Raw genomic sequence first — 14,779 nt, 5'->3', positions numbered from 1 at the left:
TGTTACTTTGCTCACACTCCAACAGCACGTCAAGTATTAAAAACCATTCGTCTCCATTCACTCCTATCAAACACGCTCACGCACGCCTGCTGGAAGTCCAAGCCCCTCGCACACAAAACCACCTTTACCCCCTCCCTCCAACCTTTCCTAGGCCGACCCCTACCCCGCCTTCCTTCCACTACAGACTGATACACTCTTGAAGTCATTCTGTTTCGCTCCATTCTCTCTACATGTCCGAACCACCTCAACAACCCTTCCTCAGCCCTCTGAACAACAGTTTTGGTAATTACGAACCTCTTCCTAACTTCCAAACTACTAATTCTCTGCATTATATTCACACCACACATTGCCCTCTGACATGACATCTCCACTGCCTCCAGCCTTCTCCTCGCTGCAACATTCATCACCCATGCTTCACACCCATATAAGAGTGTTGGTAAAACTATACTCTCATACATTCCCCTCTTTGCCTCCAAGGACAAAGTTCTTTGTCTCCACAGACTCCTAAGTGCACCACTCACCCTTTTCCCCTCATCAATTCTATGATTCACCTCATCCTTCATAGACCCATCCGCTGACACGTCCACTCCCAAATATCTGAATACATTCACTTCCTCCATACTCTCTCCCTCCAATCTGATATCCAATATTTCATCACCTAATATTTTTGTTATTCTCATAACCTTACTCTTTCCTGTATTCACTTTTAATTTTCTTCTTTTGTACACCCTACCAAATTCATCCACCAATCTCTGCAACTTCTCTTCAGAATCTCCCAAGAGCACAGTGTCATGAGCAAAGAGCAACTGTGACAACTCCCACTTTATATGTCATTCTTTATCTTTTAACTCCACGCCTCTTGTCAAGACCCTCGCATTTACTTCTCTTACAACCCCATCTATAAATATATTAAACAACCACGGTGACATCACACATCCTTGTCTAAGGCCTACTTTTACTGGGAAATAATTTCCCTCTTTCCTATGTACTCTAACTTGAGCCTCACTGTCCTCGTAAAAACTCTTCACTGCTTTCAGTAACCTACCTCCTACACCATACACCTGCAACATCTGCAACATTGCCCCCCTATCCACCCTGTCATACGCCTTTTCCATAAATGCCACAAAGACCTCATTAGCCTTATCTAAATACTGTTCACTTATATGTTTCACTGTAAACACCTGGTCCACACACCCCCTACCTTTCCTAAAGCCTCCTTGTTCATCTGCTATCCTATTCTCAGTCTAACTTTTAATTCTTTCAATAATAACTCTACCATACACTTTACCAGGTATACTCAACAGACTCATCCCCTTATAATTTTTGCACTCTCTTTTATCCCCTTTGCCTTTATACAAAGGAACTATGCATGCTCTCTCCCAATCCCTAGGTACCTTACCCTCTTCCATACATTTATTAAATAATTGCACCAACCACTCCAAAACTATATCCCCACCTGCTTTTAACATTTCTATCTTTATCCCATCAATCCCGGCTGCCTTACCCCCTTTCATTTTACCTACTGCCTCACGAACTTCCCCCACACTCACAACTGGCTCTTCCTCACTCCTACAAGATGTTATTCCTCCTTGCCCTATACACGAAATCACAGCTTCCCTATCTTCATCAATATTTAACAATTCCTCAAAATATTCCCTCCATCTTCCCAATACCTCTAACTCTCCATTTAATAACTCTCCTCTTATATTTTTAACTGACAAATCCATTTGTTCTCTAGGCTTCCTTAACTTGTTAATCTCACTCCAAAACTTTTTCTTATTTCCAACAAAATTTGTTGATAACATCTCACCCACGCTCTCATTTGCTCTCTTTTTACATTGCTTCACCACTCTCTTAACCTCTCTCTTTTTCTCCATATACTCTTCCCTCCTTGCATCACTTCTACTTTGTAAAAACTTCTCATATGCTAACTTTTTCTCCTTACTACTCTCTTTACATCATCATTCCACTAATCGCTCCTCTTCCCTCCCGCACCCACTTTCCTGTAACCACAAACTTCTGCTGAACACTCTAACACTACATTTTTAAACCTACCCCATACCTCTTCGACCCCATTGCCTATGCTCTCATTAGCCCATCTATCCTCCAATAGCAGTTTATATCTTTCCCTAACTGCCTCCTCTTTTAGTTTATAAACCTTCACCTGATGCTTCTATTCTCCTTGTATCCCATCTACCTTTTACTCTCAGTGTAGGTACAACTAGAAAGTGATCTGATATATCTGTGGCCATTCTATAAACATGTACATCCTGAAGTCTACTCAACAGTCTTTTATCTACCAATACATAATCCAACAAACTACTGTCACTTCGCCCTACATCATATCTTGTATACTTATTTATCCTCTTTTTCTTAAAATATGTATTACCTATAACTAAACCCCTTTCTATACAAAGTTCAATCAAAGGGCTCCCATTATCATTTACACCTAGCACCCCAAGCTTACCTACCACACCCTCTCTAAAAGTTTCTCCTACTTTAGCATTCAGGTCCCCTACCACAATTACTCTCTCACTTGGTTCAAAGGCTCCTATACATTCACTTAACATCTCCTATACATTCACTTAACATCTCTCTCCTCTGCATTCCTCTCTTCTCCAGGTGCATACACGCTTATTATGACCCACTTCTCGCATCCAACCTTTACTTTAATCCACATAATTCTTGCATTTACACATTCATATTCTCTTTTCTCCTATATATATATATATATATATATATATATATATATATATATATATATATATATATATATATATATATATATATATATATATATATATATATATATATATATATAAAATATATATATATATATATATATATATATATATATATATATATATATATATATATATATATATATATATATATATATATATATATATATATATATATATATATATATATATATATATATATATATATATATATATATATATATATATATATATATATATATATATATATATATATATATATATATATAGATATATATATATATATATATATATATATATATATATATAGATATGCAATAAGATCACAGTAAACAGGTGATTTCAGAATCTGCACACCACCCACTCTGAAAGAATAGAGAAATTCCAAGCGCTTGCGTGACTACTCACATTATCAAGGAATTTCTCTATTCTTTCAGAGTGGTTGTTTTGCATATATATATATATATATATATATATATATATTATATATATATATATATATATATATATATATATATATATATATATATATATATATATATATATATATATATATATATATATATATATATATATATATATATATATATATATATATATATATATATATATGAGGATAACAAAAAGATTAGGTGATGAAAGATTGAATATCAGATTGGAGGGAGAGAGTATGGAGGAGGTGAATGTATTCAGATATTTGGGAGTGGACGTGTCAGGGTCTATGAAAGATGAGGTGAATCATAGAACTGATGAGGGGAAATGGGTGAGTGGTGCACTTAGGAGTCTGTGGAGACAAAGAACTTTGTCCTTGGAGGCAAAGAGTGGAATGTATGAGAGTATAGTTTTACCAACGCTCTTATATGGGTGTGAAACATGGGTGATGAATGTTGCAGCGAGGAGAAGGCTGGAGGCAGTGGAGATGTCACGTCAGAGGGCAATGTGTGGTGTGGATATAATGCAGAAAATTCGTAGTTTGGAAGTTAGGAGGAGGTGCGGGATTACCAAAACTGTTATCCAGAGGGCTGAGAAAGGGTTGTTGAGGTGGTTCGGACATGTAGAGAGAATGGAGCGAAACAGAATGACTTCAAGAGTGTATCAGTCTGTAGCGGAAGGAAGGCGGGGTAGGGGTCGGCCTAGGTAAGGTTGGAGGGAGGGGGTAAAGGAGGTTTTGTGTGCGAGGGGCTTGGACTTCCAGAAGGCATGCGTGAGCGTGTTTGATAGGAGTGAATGGAGACAAATGGTTTTTAATACTTGACGTGCTGTTGGAGTTTGAGCAAAGTAACATTTATGAAGGGGTTCAGGGAAACCGGCAGGCCGGACTTAAGTCCTGGAGATGGGAAGTACAGTGCCTGCACTCTGAAGGAGGGGTGTTAATGTTGCAGTTTAAAAATTGTAGTGTAAAGCACCCTTCTGGCAAGACAGTGATGGAGTGAATGATGGAGAAAGTTTTTCTTTTTCGGGCCACCCTGCCTTGGTGGGAATCGGCCAGTGTGTAATAATATATATATATATATATATATATATATATATATATATATATATATATATATATATATATATATATATATATATATATATATATATATATATATATATATATATATATATATATAGTGCTCGTCACGGCATTATACCCAGTGATCGCCCGTCATAACGCAATGATGATAATGAAAGGCCTGACATACTAAGGGGTCTTTTATCTTCAGTGCATTCTGCTGGGTAGCAGCCGTTAGCATGACGTCAGGGCCTGCCGCCACACTTCACAGTGACTTGTCATTGCTCACGTTTCTGCCGTTGTGAGAGGAAGTGTTGCACTGTTGTTTCTCATCCGCCCAATCTTTTGCCCAGTGTTCCCTTTGGTTTTGGAGCTACACATGTTTGATTATGGGTAAAAGGAAGTCTTTAACACATGAAACTATAGACCAAATCATAGGGCTTCACAAAGGTGGGCACCAGACGAAAGAAATAGTGGAGAATGTTAGTGTGTGTGTGAGAGTTCGTTGAGGAACTTGGTGCAGCGTTTCAAGGCTGGTGGCGGTGTCGAGTTACCGTCTGCCAAACCTCGGCCTGGCCCCTCCAAGAAGACATCTGTTCCTACCTAAACTGTGTTAAAGAAACAGTTAGAGAGTAACTGCTTCTTTAACACAGTTAAGGTATGAATATATGTCTTCTTGGAGGGGCCAGACCGAGGTTTGGCAGATGGTAACTTGACACTGCCACCAGCCTTGAAATGCTGTAACCAGTTCCTCAATGAACGCTCACACACACTAACATTCTCCACTATATTATTGTAACCACGGACGATTGGTATTGATCAATAACAACACTGTGACTAGCCAAGGATATGAACCCATGTTATTTAGGCCTGCCACATGGTGAGCGAAAACTACATGATGCTCTAACCCACATGACCGCCAAATCCTACAAGAATGATGCACCCAACCAAGCTAGGTGTTTCACCGTCATCTGAGGACATACGGTGGTGTGAGTGCCTCTGAGCTAATTTCATTCTTCTCCCTGTTTGGCGTACTAGCCCAACGAGCAGGATTTTATATTATTGTAACCACAGATAAGTGTTATTAATCAATAACAACACTACGATTTGCCAAGGATTCAAACCCACGTTGTTTTCGCCCACCTCATGGTGAGCGAAAACCGCATGATGCTCTAACCCACAGTACCACCATATCCTACAAGAATGACTCACCCAGCTAAGCTAGGTGTTTTACCGTCATCCGAGGGCATACGGTGTTGTGGATGCCTCTGACGTTGAAGATCAAGAGGACGAATGGAGAGGTAGAGACAATGAAGCAGCAAAAGACTGCTGTGGAAACTTCGAACCCTTTCTTTCTGCTACCAGAAGCATGTGAGTCCACTACTGAGAACGTCACAATGAAGAATATTGTGCTCATTGGGGACAGTCAGTTTAGGTACATGGATAGAGCCTTATTCTTGAAGGACAAGAGTAGGAGACAGAGAGTGTGCTTCCATGGGGCTGGGATGGAGGATATTGTTAGTCGGCTTGACAACATCATGAATGGTAATGGGATCAATCCTATTATCTGCCTCACTGCTGGAGGCAATGATGTAGGCAAGCAAAGAAGTTAGGATTTAGTTAGAAGGTATAGGGCAGCAATAGACATTATTAAGAAAAAAGGAGGTAGCCCTGTTTTATGTCACATTATGCCAAGAAGACGTGTTGGAAACGAATGGCTGTCCAGAGTAACACAGGGTAATGATAGTAACATAAAATGTGTAAAAGAAAAGGTTCACAAAAAATACATGAATGTATTTTATATTAACTGTCGAAGAGCCAGAAATAAAATTACTGAATTACGTTTGGTAGTGTGTGCTGGGAATTTTGATGTCATTCCAGTAACTGAAACCTGGTATAATTTAAAGTCGGGATATGATTGCTGAGTGTCATATTCAAGGGTTTAAGTTGTTCCATGTAGATAGACATAAAGGGAAAGGGGGTGGAATTGCATTATATGTACGAGAAAATATGAATTGTCGCATAAAAACAGGTATAAAAATAGATGGATCAGTAACAGAATCTGTTTGGGCAGAGTTTCTAGAAGGTCGGGAAAACCTAATTCTAGGTGTAATATACCGACTTGGATCACAGTAGAGGGAAACTTCTTTGGGATGAAATTGTTAGGGTTTCTAGACACAACAAAGTAGTGACAGTAGGGGATTTTAATTTTTAGTGAAATTGACTAGACTTCTTTGACCGGTAATCTAGAGTCCAGTAACTTTAAGGAAGTAGTTCAGGACTGTTTCTGAAGCAGTGTGTAACAAAGCCTACCAGGGGTAATAATTTACTCGACCTAATCTTGTCAAATACAGAAATCCTTGTAAATAATTAGCAGATCACTGAAGAGCTTGGCAGCAGTGATCACAAATCCATTACTTTGAATATTATCTGGGAGTACGAGAATAAGGATAATATGGTAAAAGTTCCCGATTTTCGATCTGCCGATTATATTGGGCTTAGGAAACACCTGTCTAATCTCGATTGGGGTATTCTAGGTAATGATTTTATTGATGATGATCATACTTACGATTACAAAGGGATCTGTGTTTATGATTTTTTCTTAATAATGTACAACATGCTCAGAGTATATATATTCCTCAAAGAGAAATTAGATCAAATAATAACGATCTCAAAAGAATCTATTAGGGGAGACAAGAAGAATTTATAGGTGCATCAGAAGAGGAGAGGTTAACCTTATTGACCAATATGTTCAGTTTAAAAGAGAAGTAAAAAAGGGGATTAGAAAGGCTAATCATATCTATGAAATTAGAGCTGATAATGAATCAAAGACTAATCCAAAAGGATTCTTTCATTTGTATAGGACGAAGGTGACGGAAAAAGTAGGACCTCTAAAAACTGGGAAAGGACAGCTGACGGATAACGAACTGGAAATGTGCTCTCTACTTAATGATTATTTTTTTTTTTGACAGTCTTTACACAAGAAGACGTAAATGAGATTCCAGAAATTAACAATTATTTAGTTCCTGATGAATTTAAATTAACTAATATTACTGTCACGAGGGACATGGTTATCAAACAGATAGACAAACTGAAACAAAATAAGTCCCCGGGACCCGACGAGTTGTTTTCCAGGGTACTTAAGGAATGCAAAATGGAACTTAGTCAGCCATTAACGAGTGTGTTTAATGCTTCCATCCTTACTGGTATTGTGCCAGGTATGTGGAAGAAAGCTAATGTAATTCCTATATTCAAATCAAGGGATAAGTCCATTCCATCAAATTACCGTCCAATAAGCCTGACGTCTATGGTGGGCAAATTATTAGAATCAGTTATAGCTGATATTATTAGAAGTCACCTTGAAGAGCATAATTTGATTAATGAATCTCAGCATGAGTTCAGGAGATATTGTTTATTTTGATTTTAGTAAAGCTTTCGATAGAGTACCTCACAAGAGACTATTAAATAAATTAGCAGCTCATAGTATAGGAGGTTAACTTCTAGCATAGATAGAGACATGGGTTAACAATAAAAAGCAGTTTCCATGGGGGTTAGTCACCAGTAGCGTTCCACAAGGTTCAGTTTTAGGCCCAAAGGACTGATGAAGCCACTGTGTGGTGAAACGTTTCCTCGTTAAAAATACCCATGTGTTGCACATGTGTCTAATTCAACTTGTCGATTCTCTGAGCCATTTACCTATATTCCTGTCAGACACAGCAACATCTTGGGATATTAATACAAGGAATTCTTCACTTGCCTAACCTTCAGGCATGACCTACTTCCACGTGTGGATTTGTCAAATGTGATACCACCTACGACTGCTGCACCTCACCTGCCTACAGTACATAAGCCACTTCTTCGCACATATGCTGTATCCTTTTCAAGACTGATGGACTGATTACATCGACTCAAGGCAGAGGGACTAATTATCTCAAACTCCTCTTGTTCTTCACCATTTTCCTTTGTATGGACTGATGAAGCCACTGTGTGGCGAAACGTTTCCTCATTTAAGATACCCAACTTGTTGGTTCTCTGAACCGTTTATCTACAGTATTATTATTATTATTATTATTATTATTATTATTATTATTATTATTATTATTATTATTATTATTATTATTATTGTGTTTGTCAGATCATCGCCGGTAGTGAGGCTGGTGGGGGGTGTGTACTTCACCTCAGAGACTGTCATGGTCGACGACACAATAAACTGTATGATCGAGAAGGCTGGCTACCAGACGATCCATGGTGTGTGCTTCGATCTCACTGTCAACATCACCTACGACACCTACAAGAAGTTTGACAACCTCGGTAAGTGTAATGTATCAGGGTGCTGCTTCAGACTGAGACCTGAGAAAGAAGCATATCATTTGTTTCTTCAAGATTCAGATCGTAGAAACTATTCGTTTTATGTGAAGCTCCACATTCATAATATAGAACCCATGTAGATTAAGCTCTTCCTGTACACATAGTAATATTAGTAATAAATATAGACATAATATATATGTCGTGGCGAATAGGTAAAACTTGCTATTTTTGCTTAAATAGCAACGCTCTTCTTGCCAAATAAGGCAAGCACATTCGTCTCTCGACCTGCGGGGAGAGAGGACGCTTCTACAGTTTCTCTTGCACGCCACCTGGTGAGGAAAACACAGCATTAGCACCAAGATGGCGGACCGAATGAGCCGGCGCATAACTGTCTTCATCGAGCTGGTCAGGGAATCTTTAAGCAGCACCACGATAAACGTTCTCCTGCCAAGCATTCTCAGGGACGTTTATGGCAACCCCAACGAAGAGTTGTACGGTGTGGAGTTGAATGGTATGTTAAGGGTCTTCGTGAAGTTCATCAGGGCCGACTTCTACTCCAGCATCGTCGACGAATTTCAAGAAAGGAGGATGAGTATCAATTCGGCAGTGGAAGTATGCTTGCATGATGTTTCTAAGTATTTTACTTGGGTGAAAGTGCGGAATGTACTTTTTGAAGTGACAGCATACAGCCTACAGGATGTGTTCAGTGGTTATGGGACTGTACACTCGGCGAGCATGGAAATGTGGAGGGACGGCCCCTACGAGGGGCTACCGGAAGGATCCTTCACACTGAAAATGACCCTGAGGAGGCCGATACCATTGTACGTCACATTGCATGGTTATAGAACTCAGGTTTTTGTACACCATGCGGGGCAGCAGAGGACGTGCCGTTTATGTGACTCTTATGAGCACATGGCGGCACAATGCCCTAGGAGACAGGGCCCTAGGGTTCCAGAAAAAGCTTCTGGAACGTTATGACGGGTGATGTGGAAGGCCGGGGAAAGGGCCTTTGGAGTGAGGAGGTTGAGAGAGCAGAGATGGCTTTGGAGGGAGACGTGTGTTACACTACCAGAGGAAACGGGGGGGGGGGGAATAATGCTGTCAGACAGACCATTAGGTACTACACATTCAGCTCAGGACAGGATTTTGGAGGCTGTGCTGAAGGATTTTTTGGAAGAGTCGGAGCATGGTGTGGAAGGCGGCGAGAGGTTAGGTGATGTCAAGGTGATGGAAGAACAGAAACGGGGTAAGGAAGACTTGAGTGAGGTTAGGATGGAGAGCAATGTGGTGGTGGAGGACCATCAAGAAGATGTGATTGAAGAAGATATGTGTGTAGAGGGTAGCTCCCGCAAGAGATCAGCCGGGGCATCACACATGGATGAGGTCCTCACACCAGCGCAGCGGCCTGGGAAAAAGGTTTGGGCAGCTGTGGTGGAAACGGCGAGACCGGGAGGGGGGGGGAGCAATGGGAAGATCGGCGAGACCGGGAGGGGGGGGGAGCAATGGGAAGATCGGCTGGAAGGGACAGGAAGGGGTTGGAGGGCAGGAACGAGGGATTGCTAGAGATGGACCGAGACCTATGAAAGGAGGACCAAGTAAGCCTCAGCGGCATAGGGGTAAGCCGCCATTCTTGTAATTTCAGGTGTGTAACTTTCAATGTAAACAGTCTTAAGACCGTGGTCAAGAGGGTATGGTTAGAGTGGTTTTTAAGGAGATTTAGTATTGATGTCTGTTTTTTGCAGGAACATAACCATAGGTTAGGATGTGAGTTGGTTTTGAAAGGTTATAGGTTATTTACCAGTGATGCTTTGAGGTTGAAAGGAGGTGTGGCTGTGGCAGTAAAGGAGACCAGTCCTTTGCGTATCCTGGGTTGGGAGGAGGGAGGTGAGAGGGTTGTCAGGGTGGATGGGTTTTGGGGGGCCGGGAGGGTTTCTTTTGTAGGTGTGTACATGCCAGCAACTAGTAATGCTAGGGTGAAGGTGGATTCTGTATGCGATGTCTTGGTGTATCATTTGAGAGGTTTACCGGCTGTTTTGGTGCTTGGCAGGGATTGGAATTGTGTAATTAGGAATGGGGATGTGGTTCCGAGGGGGGCGGGTTGTGTTTTGGGGGTTCTGAGAGACGTTTTGCGGGATGTTGGAGTGGTAGATGTGGTGGGGAGTAGGGGATATGGAGTGGAGCACACTTTTATTCGTAGGGGATATGAGGCATTGTTAGATAGGATTTATGTTAGGCAGGGAATAGGTGTGGAGAGGGTGAGGTCTATAGATGTGGGTTTTTCTGATCATCGTGCTGTTATAGCAGATTTGAGGGTAGATGGTATAGTGTGAGTTTATACTGGATACTGGAAATTGAATGTGAGGCTCCTTATGGACGAGGGTGCCACTACAGGATTTGAGGATTGGTCGAAATCCTTTTGGGAGACTAGGAATAGGGAGATGGATTTGCTGGATTGGTGGGAAATGAGAGCTAAAGTTGGAATCGCGATTTTTTTTAAAGTATGGGGTAAGGAGATGGTGAGGTGGAGCTATGTTCTACAAAATTATCTTGAAGGTCAGTTAAATGACTGTTATGCAGAGGAACGGGTGGGGAAGAGTGAGGACATGGAACGTTTGCAAAATAGGTTGGCAGAAATCCATAATGAAAAGTTTGAGGCAATTAGAGTTAGGGCGGGGTTGGAGGATGTTTTAAGGGGGGATAGGCCATCGGGATTTGTACTCAGGAAGTTTAAGGAAAGGCAGACGAAAACCACCTTGGTGTATATAAGGGCAGGAACAGAGGGGGGTGGATTTGAGGAGGGTCAAGGCCTATCCACCACGGAACATATTAGTTTGTATGCTGATTTCTGGTTTAGGGAGAAATGGAGGAGGGTTGGCATGGGAGTGGGTGAAGGACGTTTTGGGGATGAGGGGTTTAATAGGGTTATAAGTGAGCAGGACAGTGACAGACTCGAGAATAGTATTAGTGTAGAGGAGGTGGAGGAGGCAGTTTTTGGGCTGTGCCAGGGTAAAACCCCTGGGATAGATGGCATACCAAACGATTTTTAAAGGTGTCATTGGCGGAGTGTACGGCATTGTCTGGTGGGGGTTTTGAATTGTATGTTAAGTAGTGGGAGGATGGGAAAATCGCAAAGAACGGGTGTCACGGTTTTAGTGCCCAAAAAGAAGGAATGCTGAGTTTTGAATGATTACCGGGCGATTACGTTAATGTGCTCGGATTACAAGATTTTTGCTAAGATTTTAGGCAACAGAATGAGGAAAGTGTTGGGTTTAGTGTTACATAGGGGGCAGTTGGGGATTCCGGGGAGAAGGATGAGGGATGGACATGGTTTTATTAGGGATTTTCTAGAGAGTTGTACAGGACAGGGAATACTAGGCTTAGATTGGGAGAACACATGATTGTGTGGACAGAGATTTCTTATGGGTTTGTTTAGAGAGGTTGGGGTTTCAGGACGGGGTAGTGAGGTGGGTGAACACCCTGTATGCTGAGGCGGAGGTGAGGGTACAGGTCAATGTAAGGTTGGGTGAAAGTGTACTGATGGAGAGAGGTTTAAGGCAGGGTTGCCCGCTATCGCAGCTGCTTTTTGCGTGTGTGCAGAATGCTTTCTATGAGTCTGTTGAGCGGGTGATGGACGAACAGGAGATGGAGGGGGGATGCAAAGGGGGCATCATTGGGTATGTGGATGATACTACTGTTTTGCTATGGGATAAGAAGGAGCTAAGGAGGGTGGGTAGAGTGATTCAGATGTTTGGTATGAATACGGGGATGCGAGTTAATACAGTGAAATCAAGGTTACTAGAGGTGGGTAATTGGGTAGGGGGGGCTTGGGGTTGGGGTTAGGATGGAATCAGGGTATGTGGAATATGGTATATGGAGGGGGTGCAGGCTTGCACAAGGGTAAATTCGGAGTCTGTCATGGGTAAGGCATTAGGTAGACTGGGAGGTTTAAATGCGAGGGACCTAGCTTTACATCAGAGGGTAGTGGTGGTAAATTCACGTGTCTATTGCAAGGTATGCCCCTCAAGGAAGGTTCCTTGATGTTGGTGAGGGGCTCTTGATTTAGGGAATTGAATCTGTGCTCCAGTTCCCCGAATTAAGCCTGAATGCCTTCCACATCCCCCCCCCCAGGTGCTGTATGATCCTCCGGGTTTAGCGTTTCCCCCTTGATTATAATAATAATAATATTGCAAGGTATGGGGGGGGTAGAGGTTTTTCCCTTAGAAGTACAGGACATTGTGGAAATGCAGAGGAGGGTGCTAAAGTTTGTGTGGGGATTTGGGAGGGCATGGTTAAGTAAGGAGGTAGTTATGACGGAAGAGTTATGGAGGAGTCACGTAAATGGTGGAGTGGCAAGGACCTGCGGGTTTGTGAAGATATGTTAAGATTTTTATTGACAGTGCAACAGGTGGATAACATCAAAGTGAAAATGTTGGTGAGAGTAGTGGGAGGTCAGGGAATTATGCAAGGGGTAGCCGTGTATCCAACATATGATTGGGGGGTTATTTGGAAGGATTTTAGTAAGCTTAGGATACCGGCTAGGGTAAGAGAATTAGTGTATCGTTTCATCATGGGTGTTCTGGCCTCCAAGGAGGTGTTAAGATGTATGGGGTTGGTGGAAGAGGCTTTCTGTCAGTTTTGTGATGATGTTGAAACGGCGTTTCATGTGGTCTTCTTTTGTCCCTCCTTGGAGGGGGTGAGATCATGGATGGGTGGGGTTTCTTCTTTTGTCCCTCCTTGGAGGGGGTGAGATCATGGATGGGTGGGGTTATCAGATTGTTGGGGGGACGTTTGCCACTTTTCAGGGCTTTACTCTTAGATGTAAGGGGAGTGCCTAGGGATGTGGGAAGGGCTATAATGTATGTCATAGTAGATTATCTGGATATCTCTTGGGGAATGAGGAAATTAAGGGGTTTATACCAAAAATTTTTTGAACAAGAGTTTCGGTTTACATATATATGTGGGAGGTTTATTGGTTATGGCTTTAGTCATGTGTTACAACTTTAACTTTAGTAACCTTGTGATGTTGTGCATTGTATGTTGTTTATTGTTGTAATAGGTTATGACAGGTACTCCTTTTTTTCGTTAACCCATGTAAAGTTTCCTTTTGGTGTGTTTCTTTGGTCACAATTTGCGTGGCGGTGCCTATAAATGACTAATACTTTAGTGAGTTTTGTTTTTGCGTGTACTGTTTGCTATAACAGGATGTTGTTATAATACTTGTTACCTCCATGAATAACCTGCTACTAGGAGCGTAAAAGATTGTTTTTGTATTCCTGTACTATTTTTATGCATCCTTTGTACTTTTGTAAGGTTTCTTAAATAAAATATAAAAAAAATAAGGGAAGCAAAAATTTGTGCATGAAATAATTCCGCAAAAATCATTCTGAACCTAAGGAAAAAATGTATTGCATTGTGTTTGATTACTATTTAATTACAGTAAACTTATCAAAAATATATTTAGTTGGATGAGGCTAAATTAAATTGCGATTGTTATAATAAGGTTAGGTAAGTTTTCGAAGGTACTTTTGGTATAAAATTATTAATTTTTAAATCAACATAAATGAAAAAAAAATATATTTTTTAACGATTTAGAGAAAATTTTAACAAGTACTTTATTTCAAATAAGTTCTTCCTAATGGACCAGTTTGATTAATTAGTAAGAGCTACCACCACTAAAAGCTCCACCACCACCACTACTACCACCACTACCACCTCCACCACCACCACTACTACCACAACTACCAGCTCCACCACCACCACTACTACCACCACTACCACCTCCACCACTACCACTACTACCACCTACACCACTACCACTACTACCATCACTACCACCTCCACCACCACCAGCACCACTACCACTACTACCATCACTACCACCACTACCACCTCCACCACCACCACTACCACTACTACCATCACTACCACCTCCACCACCACCACTACCACTACTACCATCACTGCCACCTCCACCACCACCGCTACTACCATCACTACCACCTCCACCACCACCACTACTACCATCACTACCACCTCCACCACCACCACTACCAATACTACCATCACTACCACCTCCACCACCACCACTACTACCATCACTACCACATCCACCACTACCATTACTACAATCACTATCATCTCCACCACCACCACTACCACTACTACCATCACTACCACCTTTACCACCACCACCACCACCACTACTACCATCACTACCACCTCCACCACCACCTCT

The 14,779-nt window shown here is 41.5% G+C and overlaps 1 protein-coding gene across 1 annotated transcript in view; it reads left to right on the top strand.

Annotated features, from left to right (window-relative positions):
• The window catches only part of LOC128704096 (integrin alpha pat-2-like), a gene marked incomplete at its 3' end in the record, with an annotated part of 216,265 nt that overhangs the window by 160,631 nt on the left and 40,855 nt on the right, over positions 1–14,779 (top strand). Inside the window, 1 exon segment of the mRNA XM_070087429.1 lies at positions 8,372–8,547. Within this exon segment, the coding sequence (XP_069943530.1) occupies positions 8,372–8,547 (176 nt within the window).

This window comes from Cherax quadricarinatus, chromosome 2, assembly GCF_038502225.1.
Source record: "Cherax quadricarinatus isolate ZL_2023a chromosome 2, ASM3850222v1, whole genome shotgun sequence".
Lineage (NCBI taxonomy): Eukaryota > Metazoa > Arthropoda > Malacostraca > Decapoda > Parastacidae > Cherax > Cherax quadricarinatus.
Note: the sequence above shows the minus strand (reverse complement) of the source record. Positions and strands in the feature narration are given on the sequence as shown.